At 43.0% G+C, this 14,821-nt stretch overlaps 2 protein-coding genes across 2 annotated transcripts; one reads left to right on the top strand and one right to left on the bottom strand.

Moving 5' to 3' along the window:
• Positions 1-5,634: 5,634 nt before the first annotated feature.
• On the top strand, positions 5,635-7,104 carry LOC124111583 (mucin-2-like). The gene has a single exon (XM_046471334.2). It carries the CDS (start codon positions 5,635-5,637, stop codon positions 7,102-7,104), a length of 1,470 nt encoding a protein of 489 aa, XP_046327290.2.
• A 762-nt stretch (positions 7,105-7,866) lies between these two features.
• On the bottom strand, positions 7,867-14,648 carry LOC124111552 (ragulator complex protein LAMTOR5-like). Its single transcript, XM_046471299.2, has 4 exons — positions 14,523-14,648; positions 11,461-11,522; positions 9,139-9,256; positions 7,867-8,056 (listed from the first exon to the last, which is right to left on the bottom strand). The coding sequence occupies exons 1-4, from the start codon at positions 14,555-14,557 to the stop codon at positions 7,999-8,001; spliced, it is 273 nt and encodes a 90-aa protein (XP_046327255.1). The 5' UTR covers positions 14,558-14,648; the 3' UTR covers positions 7,867-7,998.
• Positions 14,649-14,821: the final 173 nt, after the last annotated feature.

The raw sequence follows: 14,821 nt of genomic DNA, 5'->3' as shown, positions 1-14,821 counted from the left end.
AATCTCGTTCTTATTCATACAGACCCTGGTCGCACCACATCTTGACCAAACCAATAAGAGAGGTGCAAAGTTTCCACATACTGAACAAAATAATTCTTTATATATGGTTATAGTAAAGCTAATTTATTAAATAACTACTTTGGGGGATGGCGGCGGTTGAAAATCCAACGTATGAATATTTATGTGACTCCTCTAAAACTATCGACTAATTAAAATTGTATAAGCTTACAAACATCTGAAATTAGAGCTATCTTTCTGTTATGTGGCACATAGGTTACAACAGCAACTGAGTCAGCTAATGTTGGGAATCGTGTTTTACAATTTATTGAGGACAAGCTACCGTTGTTTAATAGATCTGTATTTAATATGTCTTTATCAAATTCAATCTTTCCTGGTGGGTGGGAGGTTTCTGCTATAACCGAAACATAAATGGAACAAAGTTCATGATTGCAAAACAATTGACCTGTAGCCCTTCCTCGTTGTTTGTCCCAAGTGTTTGAGACGTGTTTTAGACAAGTATGGACTGTCATCTTAGATGGGGCAACAATAACGTCATTGCAATCTGGATTTACAGAGGGGGGTTCAACATCATATCAAGTTACTGCTTTGTATAATTTTATAGCAAAGACATTTGAAAGTAGTAAACAATTTAGAGCAGACTTTTGTAATATAAGTAAAGCATTCGATAGAGTTTGGCATAAGGGATTATTGCATAAATTGAGAGTATGTGGAATAAGGGATTATTGCATAAATTGAGAGTATGTGGAATAAGGGATTATTGCATAAATTGAGAGTATGTGGAATAAGGGGTTCTCTTACATCATGGTTTGGAAGTGGCTGCAACAATAGAAGACAGTGTACTGTAATAAATGGCTACAAGTCCGGTATTTAACCAGTTCTTGATGGAGCTCATCCAGGGTCGGTTTTAGGACAATTATTATTTTTGGTATTAATATATATATGACATAGTTGATGATATTAAGTGTAATATCAAATTATTTGCGGACGACACTTCGTTTTTATTGATTATCCTATATCATCGAGTATATATCTAAGTGACGATTTACAAATGGTAGATAACTGGGCCAAAATTTGGAAAGTATAGTTTTAACCAAATAAAACAGTATCAATTCTAGATTTCTAGAAAAGAGCCGAAACTGCCTTTCCTGACCTTTTAAAGAATAAACTGTTTTTTTCCCGATGTTAGATAAGGAGTCAGTGGAGGTGGTTCCCATGTCAGATAAACAGAGAGTGGAGACGGTTCTCATAGATTATAACCCTGTCTAATAGCTGCTGTTTACCTGTTTAAAAGATTAAACGAAGCGGGTTGATACCTTCTGATATGAGATAAAGATGGCTTCTCACTGCCTTTTTATCAGGTGAATACTGAGTAAGGACATAGAGTTAATATGTATATATACATGTTGATAGGTTTTCACAAGGTAGGATTAATGTACAAAGATAATATAATGAAGACGCCAATGAGATTCACAGGAAAGAAGCAAATTACAATGACGGTGATTTGGTTGGCTGGTTGGTTTGTTGTTTAACGCCGCACTCAGCAATAATCCAGCTGTATGACGGCGGTCTGTAAATAATTGAGTCTGGACCAGACAATCCAGTGATTGATAGCATGAGCATCCATCCACGCAATTGGGATCGATGACATGCATCAACCAAGTCAGCGAGCCTGACCACCCGATCCCGCTAGTCGCCTTTTACGACAAGTATAGTCACCTTTTACGGCAAGCATGGGTTGCTGAAGACCTCTTCTACCCCGGAATCTTCACGGGTCCCAATGACGGTGAGTGATCGGGCTGGATGTGACAAGACGAAGCTGACAATGGTAACACTAACACTTGTGATTAAAGCTCAATGGAGCACCCTCCTGGTAGGTAGATGCCCTGGTCTCTGTTAATTGCAAATCACGCTCCATCGACATCACCATGCATACAGCACAGGAGTCCGTATCTAAAAATAGACGCCCTCGTGCATATTCATGACCATCTCCACACGCGAGCCCGAAGGGCGCCCTTCGGGCTCGCGTGTGGAGATGGTCATGAATATGCACGAGGGCGTCTATTTTTAGATACGGACTCCCGTGCATAGAGTTAACTGCCTCCACCTCATACCTCTCCTTTGTCCCCGCTAAGTAGACACAAGTTATGGATAACAACTTCTTTAATACTGTAAAAACCGACGTTTCGGTATAGATCCTTATACCGTTGTCAAGCAAGTCTGTGACAATGGTATAAGGATCTATACCGAAACGTCGCTTTTGACAGTATTAAAGGAGTTGGTATCCATAACTTGTGTCTACTTAGTGGTAGCCTCTTTATCATATAATGTCATTCTTTAATTCTGTGCTGGAAAATCGCTTTCCCTCTCTCACAAACATTACCTAAACATTGCGAGTTTTCCTTGAATGCGCGCATTAATATTTATTACGTCACAGGGTAAGTGATGTGTCAGTCGGACAGTGACAGTAGCCATTATAGTTCCAACTGAAATCTGTTTCTTATACACTGGTGAAGCAACATATACGCAAAACAACAATTGTTTTACTTGCATTTCGCGGCAATCCATCGGTCTGTCCGCTAGAGTAAGTGCCCTTGGTAAAAGGGAAGCTACTCTAACCCTAGTCTTTGAGACGTCACGGTCACGTTCAGACGTTGTTGACAGTCGGCCTGTCCTGTCATAACGTTTAGAAGTGAAATCAGATGTACACACAGCGACAAAACGAAACGAGGTAACAATTCAAACATATTTCGGCAAAATCCAACTATTCTAATTTTGGGAAAAGGTTTCAAGCCGCAGAGGTCTACAAGCACAGATATGGCTACTGATCCCGCTTGGCTAGGCCTAGTGCCCTCGCAAAATTGTTTCGAAATTTAGGCCTATATCTCCAAAGTTGCCCAAAGTTATAAAATGCCCTAGCTACGTAGACTGTCCTTTTGTTAATGATAGCAATTATCCAGATTCCAGATGGCTAATTCTGACGCGATTGCCGAATGACAAGGGCGACACCATGATTGTTTATAAACACTGAAAGTTGTCCCTACTTGACCCTTGATATTTGCATCTCTATCCGCATATGACCCCAACGGATATCGTTTTTATCCGTTGGCTAGATCCTAGACAAGATCGTTTTCACTAGGTTCAAATCTGCTCCTCTTACAAAAGAGAATTCCGTACAATAACAAGAAGTCGGATTTGAACGTGTACCGACTCTATGATTTGTTTGTTTTTCAACGCTGCACTCAACGAGTCTATATAACGACGGTTTGTAAATAATCGAATCTGGACCAGACAATCCAGTGATTGTCATCATGGCCATCGATCTACGCAATTGGGATACGATGACATGCATCAATCAAGTCAGATCACCCGATCCCGTAGGTCGCCTCTCACGACATACACGTTCGCTTTTTACGGCGAGCATGGATTGCTGAAGACCTGTTCCAGAATTAAAGGCTACAAACACTTTCCACATTCATAAGAAATCTCTGCCAAAAACAGTCAGACTATATCATGAGCATGTGTTTATGAATCACTATCAAAGAGTGATGATAAAGGGTATTCGCGAAAAGGTGAACGTATCCTGCCCCACACAAACACATGCAAAGGCAAGTCAATTGTTCGTCTTTAATAAAACACGGGGACATAAGACACAAGTCAAAATAGAGAATAAGCAAGGCGTCCTGTGAAGGGTGTGACCAAAAGAGGTCGACCATTTGATATTCTGGGCTGTGTGTGTGTGGTGAATTTGTATTGATACCAGAAAGCCACACTACCAACTACATACTCAACAACAAAAGTTCCTGTGACACCAATATTTTAGTGTATTTTTCAAACAAGTAAAGTTTGGTTTTCAATATTGAAGTACATGTATGGAATCAAGTCACAAAAACGCAACTGCTACAGAAAAGCATGCATTCCATGCAAAAGATGACTTTTCTGCAAGCCCCATACATTTCACTACCCAAGAATGGGTATAAAAACATGTGCATTTACGGGATTCCATATGCTTTGTTATGCATGCTCCGACGTCGAGGTGAACGTTACGTCAATCATTGTGTCATGGAAGAAGATTGGTTCGGGGGCAGCAGCGTTATGGCATGGGGTGGGATTACAGCAAGACAGAGGACCCGTTTGGTAGAGGAAAATCTCAAAGGACAGCGTTACCGCGACGAGATTATCGGCCCTGTTGTTCTACCGTTTTTGCGTCGTCATGGCCCAGGCACTACCTTTCAACATGACAACGCCCGGCCTCATATTTCTCGACTTGTTCGGGATTCTCTTAAACAAAACAACGTGAATGTCATCCCCTGGCCGGCTCGCTCCCCTGATCTCTCACCAATCGAGCACATGTGGGATGAGATGGATCGGCGCCTTCGACGTCAACCACGTGTTCCACAGACGCTCAAGGAACTTCGAAAGATGCTCCAGCAGATATGGACAGATATCCCACAGGAATTTGTGCGCCGCCTGGTCCATTCCATGAGACGAAGATGTGTTGCTTGCATCGCAACCAGAGGTGGACACACACGCTATTGATTTGTAAATTGACATTTTGGCATGTTCATGTTTTTTTTATGAAATCACGCATTTTCTGAAGTCAGTATGGCAAATGAAACCATTTGAACACTTACACTAGGCTTTTATCTGTTGAAAACCGAAATTGTTTCAGATTTGGTAAAAAAACCCATAACTTTGCATTAAATCTTATTCAATGTCACAGGAACTTTTGTTGTTCAGTATATATATTCACTCTACCAACCAACCAAATGAACCCTTTGAAACCCTGTTAAAAGCAAGCTGGTTGACGGATGGGCCTGTCAGGTGTACTGGTCAGGTGTATTTGGATGATGCATGTGTTGTCAGGTGTACTGGTCAGGTGTATTTGGATGATGCATGTACTGTCAGGTGTACTGGTCAGGTGTATTTGGATGATGCATGTGCGGTCAGGTGTACTGGTCAGGTGTATTTGGATGATGCATCTGCTGTCAGGTGTACTGGTCAGGTGTACTGGTCAGGTGTACTGGTCAGGTGTACTGTCAGGTGTACTGGTCAGGTGTATTTGGATGATGCATGTGCGGTCAGGTGTACTGGTCAGGTGTATTTGGATGATGCATGTACTGTGTGGTGAGTTGTCTTCAATAATCACATCATGTAGTTTATCAACATTTTCTTGACGGTCTTCCTAATCTTGATAATCTTCCAGGCTCTCTTCCCCTACGCTGCCCACTCTTAACAGTGCCAAGGGAAGGATACCTAAAGTTGACACCATGTCCGCAAGATGGCTGTGGGGAGATACTTGATGACCGCCACGTTTTGTTTACTTACAACACAGAATACCTTGTCACTTTGATGCCTGCAGAAATATGTTGCCTAATTGTGTATTTTGTTCAAATGCTGTCTGTAGGCATTGAAAGTATAGTACTTAATACATGCAAACTGTTAAGGGTGTTCTATACATGCTTTGTAGCGCGATCAATTTCTCCGGGCGATACTCCGGTGTTGACAGTCAACATCTGTACTTCATGATACAGCGGATGATCTCTAGACAGATGTCTTACATTCCCTCCCACGCCCCTGACAGATGTCTCCCAAGCCCTCCCACTCACCAGACAGATGTCTCCCACGCCCAAGACAGATGTGTCCCACTCCCTTCCACACTCCTTACAGATGTCTCACTCTCCAGACAGATATCTCCCACTCCCTTCCACACTCCAGACAGATGTCTCCCACGCCCAAGACAGATGTGTCCCACACCCCAGACAGATGTCTCACACTCTCTTCCACGCTCCAGACAGATGTCTCACGCTCTCCAGACAGATGTCTCACACTCCCTCCCATGCCCCAGACAGATGTCTCACACTCCCTCCCATGCCCCAGACAGATGTCTCCCTCTCCCTCCTACGTCCAAGACAGATGTCTCCCACACCCCAGACAGATGTCTCACACTCCCTTCCACGCTCCAGACAGATGTCTCACGCTCTCCAGACAGATGTCTCACACTCCCTCCCACGCTCCAGACAGATGTCTCACACTCCCTCCCACACCCCAGACAGATGTCTCACGCTCTCCAGACAGATGTCTTACACTCCCTCCCACACCCAAGACAGATGTCTCACACTCCCTCCCACACCCCAGACAGATGTCTCACGCTCCCTCCCACGCTCCAGACAGATGTCTCACTCTCCCTCCCACGCTCCAGACAGATGTCTCACACTCCCTCCCACACCCCAGACAGATGTCTCACACTCCCTCCCACACCCCAGACAGATGTCTCACACTCCCTTCCACGCTCCAGACAGATGTCTCACGCTCTCCAGACAGATGTCTCACACTTCCTCCCACGCTCCAGACAGATGTCTCACACTCCCTCCCACACCCCAGACAGATGTCTCACACTCCCTCCCACACCCCAGACAGATGTCTCACACTCCCTTCCACGCTCCAGACAGATGTCTCACGCTCTCCAGACAGATGTCTCACACTCCCTCCCACGCTCCAGACAGATGTCTCACACTCCCTCCCACACCCCAGACAGATGTCTCACACTCCCTCCCACACCCCAGACAGATGTCTCACACTCCCTTCCACGCTCCAGACAGATGTCTCACGCTCCCTCCCACGCTCCAGACAGATGTCTCACACTCCCTCCCACGCTCCAGACAGATGTCTCACACTCCCTCCCACACCCCAGACAGATGTCTCACACTCCCTCCCACACCCCAGACAGATGTCTCACACTCCCTTCCACGCTCCAGACAGATGTCTCACGCTCTCCAGACAGATGTCTCACACTCCCTCCCACGCTCCAGACAGATGTCTCACACTCCCTCCCACACCCCAGACAGATGTCTCACACTCCCTCCCACACCCCAGACAGATGTCTCACACTCCCTTCCACGCTCCAGACAGATGTCTCACGCTCTCCAGACAGATGTCTCCCGCTCCCTCACACTCAACAGACAGATGTCTCCCACTCCCTCACACTCACCAGACAGATGTCTCCCACTCCCTCACACTCACCAGACAGATGTCTCCCACTCCCTCACACTCTCAAGACAGATGTCTCACACTCCCATGCTCTAGACAGCTGATCCTATTACTTCCAATAAAAACTCAGTGAAAAACCTGATTACATAAGTGAAATATTTTTAATTACAATCAGTAAAGCTAGCACGTCTGGACCTGGTATCTTCCCAAGGCAAGAGAGTTGTCTATAAAAGTCCAGTTTCCACCCTTGCCAAACGAGGCTGGAATTTCTGGGTTCGATCGTGGCCCACCAGTGGCTATTATGAGTTTTGTTCCTTCTATGTCCCTTCTACTGACCAATCAGATTCCACCTCTCATATCACTTACATTTGCTTCAAACAAAATAGTGGCACCCAGTGAAGATGATCTGTTCGATAATCAAGAGCTATATTGTAATAAAATGTGTCTTACTTCGTGAAGTGCATCAAATCATGTGAGCCCCTTGATTTAAAACATAATAAGATTTGGAAAATATTTTTTGATGCTAAGTTGACTGTACACATGCTTTGCAAATCCTGCAATCGACCGAAATCTGTACCTAAGTTTACGAACTAGATGTTGATTTCGTTATGCAGTTTGGATTGCACTATGCATAGACTCGTTAGTCCAGCCAAAATATAACTCCATAATTCAAGCAGAGTTTGGCAAGGGTGGAAACTAGTCTTATAAAGTCAGTTTACTCCCTTGCCTCAGGAAGATGGGATCTGCAGACAGTGATGCTGAATGGTGCTGAATGGTTGGTTCAAGTGAGCTACAGTGAGAACCAGACTCGGGAGCTGACAGCTCTGGTAGGTGGAGGAGCAGTGTATTGCACGGAAGTGGAGGGTCATTCGTTTATTTCAGGAGACCATGTGGGCTCACTGGCACTATATACACAGACAGCTGACATTGCCGACATTACAAAATGATTTGTTGAATAAACATGATTGAGTTCAGAGTGCCGGCATGACATCACGTGGCCTTGAATACCGCAACTGTCAGATTGTCACAGCTCTTGATGAGGACACTCCTGCAATGAAAGACACATACATATCAATACTAAACATCAAACATGTTCCTTAGTCAAACACACATCCCTTTCACTACATGTGTCCTCAACATCAAACACGTCCCATACATCAAACACATGTCTTAACATCAAACAGGCGTCCCTGACATCAAACACGTCTTAACATCAAACAGGCGTCCCTGACATCAAACACATGTCTTAACATCAAACAGGCGTCCCATACATCAAACACATGTCTTAACATCAAACAGGCATCCCTGACATCAAACACGTGTCTTAACATCAAACAGGCATCCCTAACATCAAACACATGTCTTAACATCAAACAGGCGTCCCATACATCAAACACATGTCTTAACATCAAACAGGCATCCCTAACATCAAACACATGTCTTAACATCAAACAGACATCCCATACATCAAACACGTCTTAACATCAAACAGGCGTCCCTAACATCAAACACATGTCTTAACATCAAACAGGCATCCCATACATCAAACACGTCTTAACATCAAACAGGCGTCCCTACCATCAAACACATGACCTGTACATTCAACAACTACATTCCTCACAGTATTTGCTGCATTACGGTATGCTAAGAAAACTGACAAAGGAAAACACTTACTAAAACCATACACAAGTTAAATTTGATTTCAGAGATGGAGTGGTAGTGAGTGAGTGAGTGAGTATTGTTTTACGCCGCTTTTAGCAATATTCCAGCAATATCACGGCGGGGGACACCAGAAATGGGCTTCACACAATGTACCCATGTCGGGAATCGAACCGGGGTCTTCGGCGTGACGAGCGAACGTTTTAACCACTAGGCTACCCGACCGCCCCTGGAGTGGTAGTGAACAAGCTTAGTTCAAACATTGGTGAACCTTAGTTCAAACATCGGTTAAACTAAAACTGTTTCAATACTAGTTACTAGGCAATAAAACTGCTCTTCTATCTGCCTTTTTCTGTAAATCAAATTGTAATATCCACGTGAAAACATGGACTGTCATGTAGAGTTTCGGCTTCAATCGGCATTTGTCAATGGAGATGGTGATGTCCTGCACTTTAATATAGCCAAGCTCACCCTGCTTCAGACTCGATGCACACCACGGGACTGGCTGCGCCGGAAGGACCTAGGTCACCCGCCATGGCCGCCAGTGTAGCAATGGGCCCTGATGAATGCTTGGGTGCACTGCCCTTAGCTGGAACGCAAAACATGGGACTAGCTAAGAGAACCCAAAAGTTATGTGAGTGAGTGAGTTAGGTTTTACGCCGCTTTTAACAGTATTCCAGTTATATCATGGTCTCAGACGTTTACCACTTCGGTGAAACCCACGAGCACAGTTATGGGGCTGACAAACCTCGAAACATAATCTGGACGAACCGGGATTCTAACCCACAATCATAGGTTTCTGGCGTGCCCAAGGGACGCAATTCTGCAAGCAAATCGCGGCGCCTTAGATGACTGGGCCACCCGTGACTCCACAATAGTTATGTAGTTCACCTGACACAAACACTGAACATGACACACACAGGGTTGGGTTTGTTTGTTTGTTGTTTAACGCTGCATTCAGCAATATTCCAGCTGTATGAAGGAGGTCTGTAAATAATCAAGTCTGGACCAGATAATCCAGTGATTAACATCATGAGCATCAGGGTTGTAGCGATTCACTATTACCTACAATATCATTGATACTGTCAGTCTGTGAGATCGCGAGACACTAAAAATTAGAGGTGTAACGATACATCGAACTATCGATTGATTGCGATTGCTTGTCTCACGATAGTACACTATCGATTGCAACTTGAAACAATCGATACTATTGGCGATAGTTTGTCTAACTATCGATAGTTTCGATAGTTAATTTGTTTGGTACGTTTACTTTCTTAAAAAACATAGAAACAACTCCTATGATCATCTAACCTCTGTCGTGCTTTCGTTTGGATTGCACTACTTTGTCTGCTTGATTTAGAGTTACGTCCCTTAGCTACTCGTCGCTAGGCAACATTGACAAGATGGCAGACGCCACATGTCAGTTTTTGTCAACTTTGTTTCCTAATTGATATGTTGAATCGCATTTAGTCATTCAGTGAATGCCAATGTGACAATGAAAGAGTTTGACAGCTTGTATAGTCAAATACTAGTCATTCAATCATATTCATTCACATTGGTGATAAAACACTGCAGTAACCAGTTACATGAAGTGAAATTTTGTATTAAAATGTTTTTGAGAGGTCAATTTGAACTTGTTTTCTTCTCATTTCTTGTTTTCTTTACAAATAGTACCAGAAAGTTATAATTATTTTAATGGTGTCAGTCAAAATACTGAAATATATGCTGCTAAAGCCTGCTATAATTGCAAGTGAAAACTATCGCAATAGTATCGCAATAGTAGGGCCACTATCACAATAGTTGTTTTAACTATCGCAATAGTATCGCAATAGTCAAAAATGCCTCAATAGTCACCCCTACTAAAAATACAACAGGAACACAGAAAATATACAACCTTATGGACAACAACTTCTGGTTGATTGCATATACAGTAAACTACGTCTATAACCAACATGTTTATAACGAACCCGCTTATAACGAACTGACGGATATAACGAACATATTTTTTGGTCCCAACCATTTGCTGTTCATACATGTATATATATGCTTATAACGAACTTTATACCGAACTAAAATCAGTGGTCCCTTTGAGTTTGTTATAACCGTAGTTAACTGTAGCTATGTTCGATGTATTTTTTGGATGTATTATCAAGCTTGAGTGACAACAGTCAAGTGATATCAAATTTCTTCTCTCATCACTTGGTTGTTGTCACTCCAGCTTGATGATGGTGTAAGAATCTACATCGAAACATCGCTATATGCAATAAACCAGAAGTTGTCATCCATGAAGTTGTAAGTTTTCTTACTTACTAGAATGCCAATCAAACAGATAGAAGAGGAAGTGATGGAGTTACCTCTCATAATGGCAGAAGTAGCAGAGCGCCGCTTGTCAGAATGGCAAAACACAAGGATGATGTGATAGAGGATGCACCCACTAACTATCACATTTAATAACCATCCCTTCATTTAAAACCGTTTTATTCTTGTTTTTTCTTGATAACAAGTTTTTGATTTTGAGATAATAATAAATGTTTGAAGCAAGAGGATTTAGAGTTGTATTTCAGTCATTTCATCATTTCTTACAATTTGATGTATTGTATCATGATAAGCATTGTATCGCAAAATCTACACATTTGGGATGCGATGACACGCATCAACCAAGTCAGCAAGCCTGACCACCCAAACCTGTTAATCGCATCTTATGACAGGCATGGGTTGCTGAAGACCTATTCTGACCCTGATCTTCACGGGCCTGCTGGTTTGTGTAGTGCACATGTACTGATGTCGACTCACCGCCCAGACAAAGCCCGTGTCCATCTGTGCACAGCACTGCAGCCACACCAGGCAGCTTAAACCTGGAAAAGAAATGACATTCTTTCTTCCTCCATGGTGAACTGTATTTGTGGGTTTGGGGAATTCAGGTGGTCCAATAGAGTTCTGGGGTCATTGTTGGGATGTAGGATGCCAAAGGTGTCATCAACTTTGCGGAACCAGCAGAGGGGAGTTATTGGGGATGTTACAGCTCCCCTCCTTGATGTACCCGACAGAAAGATAATAACGACAAACTCCAGACCACTGTTTATCGGAAACCTAACCACACAGATCAATACATACACTATGCCTCCAACCATCCACCTCAAGTCAAGAAAGGAATTGTTTCAACCCTAGCAAGACGAGCCCACAACATCTGTTCCACGAAGCAACATCTAACTACTGAACAAAGCCACCTCAAACAAGTATTTACACAGCATAACCTCTATCCTGAGCAACTGGTACAACAGACGATACAGAACATCACCAGGAAATCTCAGAAATCCCCGCGTCAACGGTCTGCACCCTGTGTGATCAGCGTCCCCTACTTTGGAACAGTTAGCCACAAAATCCAGAGACTCTTAAAGAAACAGGCCAACATTGATGTAGTTTTCAAGAGAAGTCATACCATTCAGAACACAATTAAAGCCACAGGGAAACCACCACCCAGCCACAAGCTAGAACCATCAGGAGCAGTGTACCACATTCCATGCAATTGTGGACAAGCTTACATAGGAGAAACATCTAGGCCCCTCAAAACCTGAATAAAAGGACATCAAAGCTCAGTCTCCAAAGAAGACTCTAAATCAGCTCTATCAGACCACATCCGTGACAACCCAAGCCACAGCATCCAGTGGGAGAGAGTCACAGCCCTCACCACCAACCTCAAAGACTTTAAGATCAGGAAACTACAAGAAGCCATCAACATCAATCAACCGTGACCAAGGCTATTACATACCTCCGGCGTACCATCAACTCATCAAGGACCCCAATCAGCCATAATCATGATAATCCTGTTGTTTATATCACTGGCTTCATCCATTGCTTATGTCCAAGACTTCACCGATGATTGTCATCACTACCCTTGTCTGTACATAACAGGCTTCTCTACTCCAGTATAACAATATCTACTCCACTGTATAAACATTGTTTCCTACTTGTATATATACTTGTCAACCACACTCTGTATATCACTTGCTTGATAACAGTGTTAGAACCTACACCTTAACGTCACTCTTAATTGTAAAAAAGAAGTTGTTTATCCACAAATTCTTATCTTTACTTATATCTCTCATGGTGTTTGAGTTCTGCTTCATGGTGGGGGATAATAAACTATAATTACTAAAGCCATTATCTGAATGTACAAAACATGATGAAACCTACATTTTTCCAATTTTGGTGAAACCCAGGAGCAAAATTAACAATCAGAGTCATTCAGATTCTGGCACAACAAAGGCATGTAACTCTGCATATAACAAATGAGTGTTAGGACAGGCTCACTGTCTACCTGTGGGATGAACTCTACTGGTGTAAGGGAGATAACTCATTGCTGGAACACAAACACTACTCAAGCTCCTCACAGCGAGTCCATTTGCGGAGCTCTCTATACAGTCGCTGCCACCAGTCAAAGCTTCCCACTGTGACAGGTGACCACAACCATGTTTGGAGTTGAACTCACAACCGACTTACCGTTATGTTTACAAACAAGTGATGACTGCTGTGACGCCAAACACTCTTAACCCTGCTAAATTATTTTCTTACAATACCAATTACATGAGAGTGGAAATATAAATTCAAATGGACACACAAAGAAAATATTTACCTGGGGTGAGAGTATTCGGCGTCATGACGAACCTCACGGTCAGTCAGTTGCGAGTTCAACTCCAGGCATGGTTGAGGCCACCTATTACAGGGCATCTTCCTGAGTCAAGGGAGTTAACGGACTATTATAGTCCAGTTTCCACCCTTCCCGAATTGGGCTGGAATTATGGAGTTTTATTTTGGTTGGACTAACGAGTCTATGCATAGTCCAATCAAACTCGCGTAACATAATGGACCTCCGGTTTGTCAACAGCTGTGCAAAGTTTGGTCGATTGCAGGATTTCTAAAGCATGTGTACCGCCAACTCGGCATCAACAGATATTTTCCAAATCCTTTCATGTTTCTAATCAAGCTGCTCACATGATTTGATGCACTTAGCAAAGAAACAAAGATCGACCCGTTTTATTACAATATAGATCTTGATTATCAATCTGATCATCTTCACTGGACGCCGACATTTTGTTTGAAGCAAATGCCAGTGATATGGGAGGTGGAATCTGACTGGTCAATAGTAGGGACATAGAAGGGACATAACTTGTAATAGCCACTGGTGGCGCTACGATCGAGCCCAGAAATTCCAGCCTAGTTCGGCAAGGGTTGAAACCGGACTTTTGCAGTCAGTTAACATTCTTGCCTCAGGAAGCTGATCACAATGGGGTGACTTGACTGGTGGCAGGAACAGTATAGAGAGCTCCACGAATGGACAATCACTTTGACGAGCTTGATACAATAATGATGTACGTGAACGTGAGTGAGTATGATTGGAAGTGCCTGCGGTCCAAGTTCAACTTGCAGCACAAACTCAGAAACATACAACTGTCAAACATGATAAAGATGTTTAGAAACTGGCACCACTTACTTGATGATGCACACACAAGTTTAGGAAGCTGATCAATCATCAATACTATCTTGAGCCAAAGACGTACATACGTCTTTGCTTGAGCTATCTTATCACTCAAAAATCTAAATGTCAATCGACAAAGAATTATGATGACACAATCTATCGCGGCTCTCGGCCAAGGTATAACAAAACAACGTTCTGCTGATTAGGGCGAGTGGTCAGTAACTAGTCACCTGTTCGCGTCCTGCGTGAACAGGGTGTTGCCGACATACTATCGCCGAAACAACAGTAACGTTAATCACAGATATATATAAAGCAGTTAATCGTGATGAGGAAACCTATTCGTGTCCTCGTCAATGTAATCTGTCTAATTGAGTCTCACGTTTCATCCATGTGTTTTTCTAGGCCTTTTTCCATTTTACCCACTGGTTCTCGAACGTCGCGATATCGCAATACACTTCCGTATTTTTACTTCCTCTGCGGAAATGACGTCAGCGAAGCTAAAGTTAGGATTTGACCGTTCAGGGGTGGGAGCGTCCTTTATCATAGATAACATTCTTCATGAGAAAAGACATAACTTAGCCAAATAGACATTAATATATATATTTCATTAAATGTTGGCAATATTTAATCATTAAACGTATTTAGATCCATAGTTTGCTGTATATGTTGCATACAAAT

This window comes from Haliotis rufescens, unplaced genomic scaffold (assembly GCF_023055435.1).
Source record: "Haliotis rufescens isolate VD_foot unplaced genomic scaffold, xgHalRufe1.0.p SCAF_71, whole genome shotgun sequence".
In the NCBI taxonomy this organism is placed as follows: Eukaryota; Metazoa; Mollusca; class Gastropoda; order Lepetellida; family Haliotidae; genus Haliotis; species Haliotis rufescens.
This window is presented reverse-complemented; position numbering and strand designations above follow the sequence as displayed.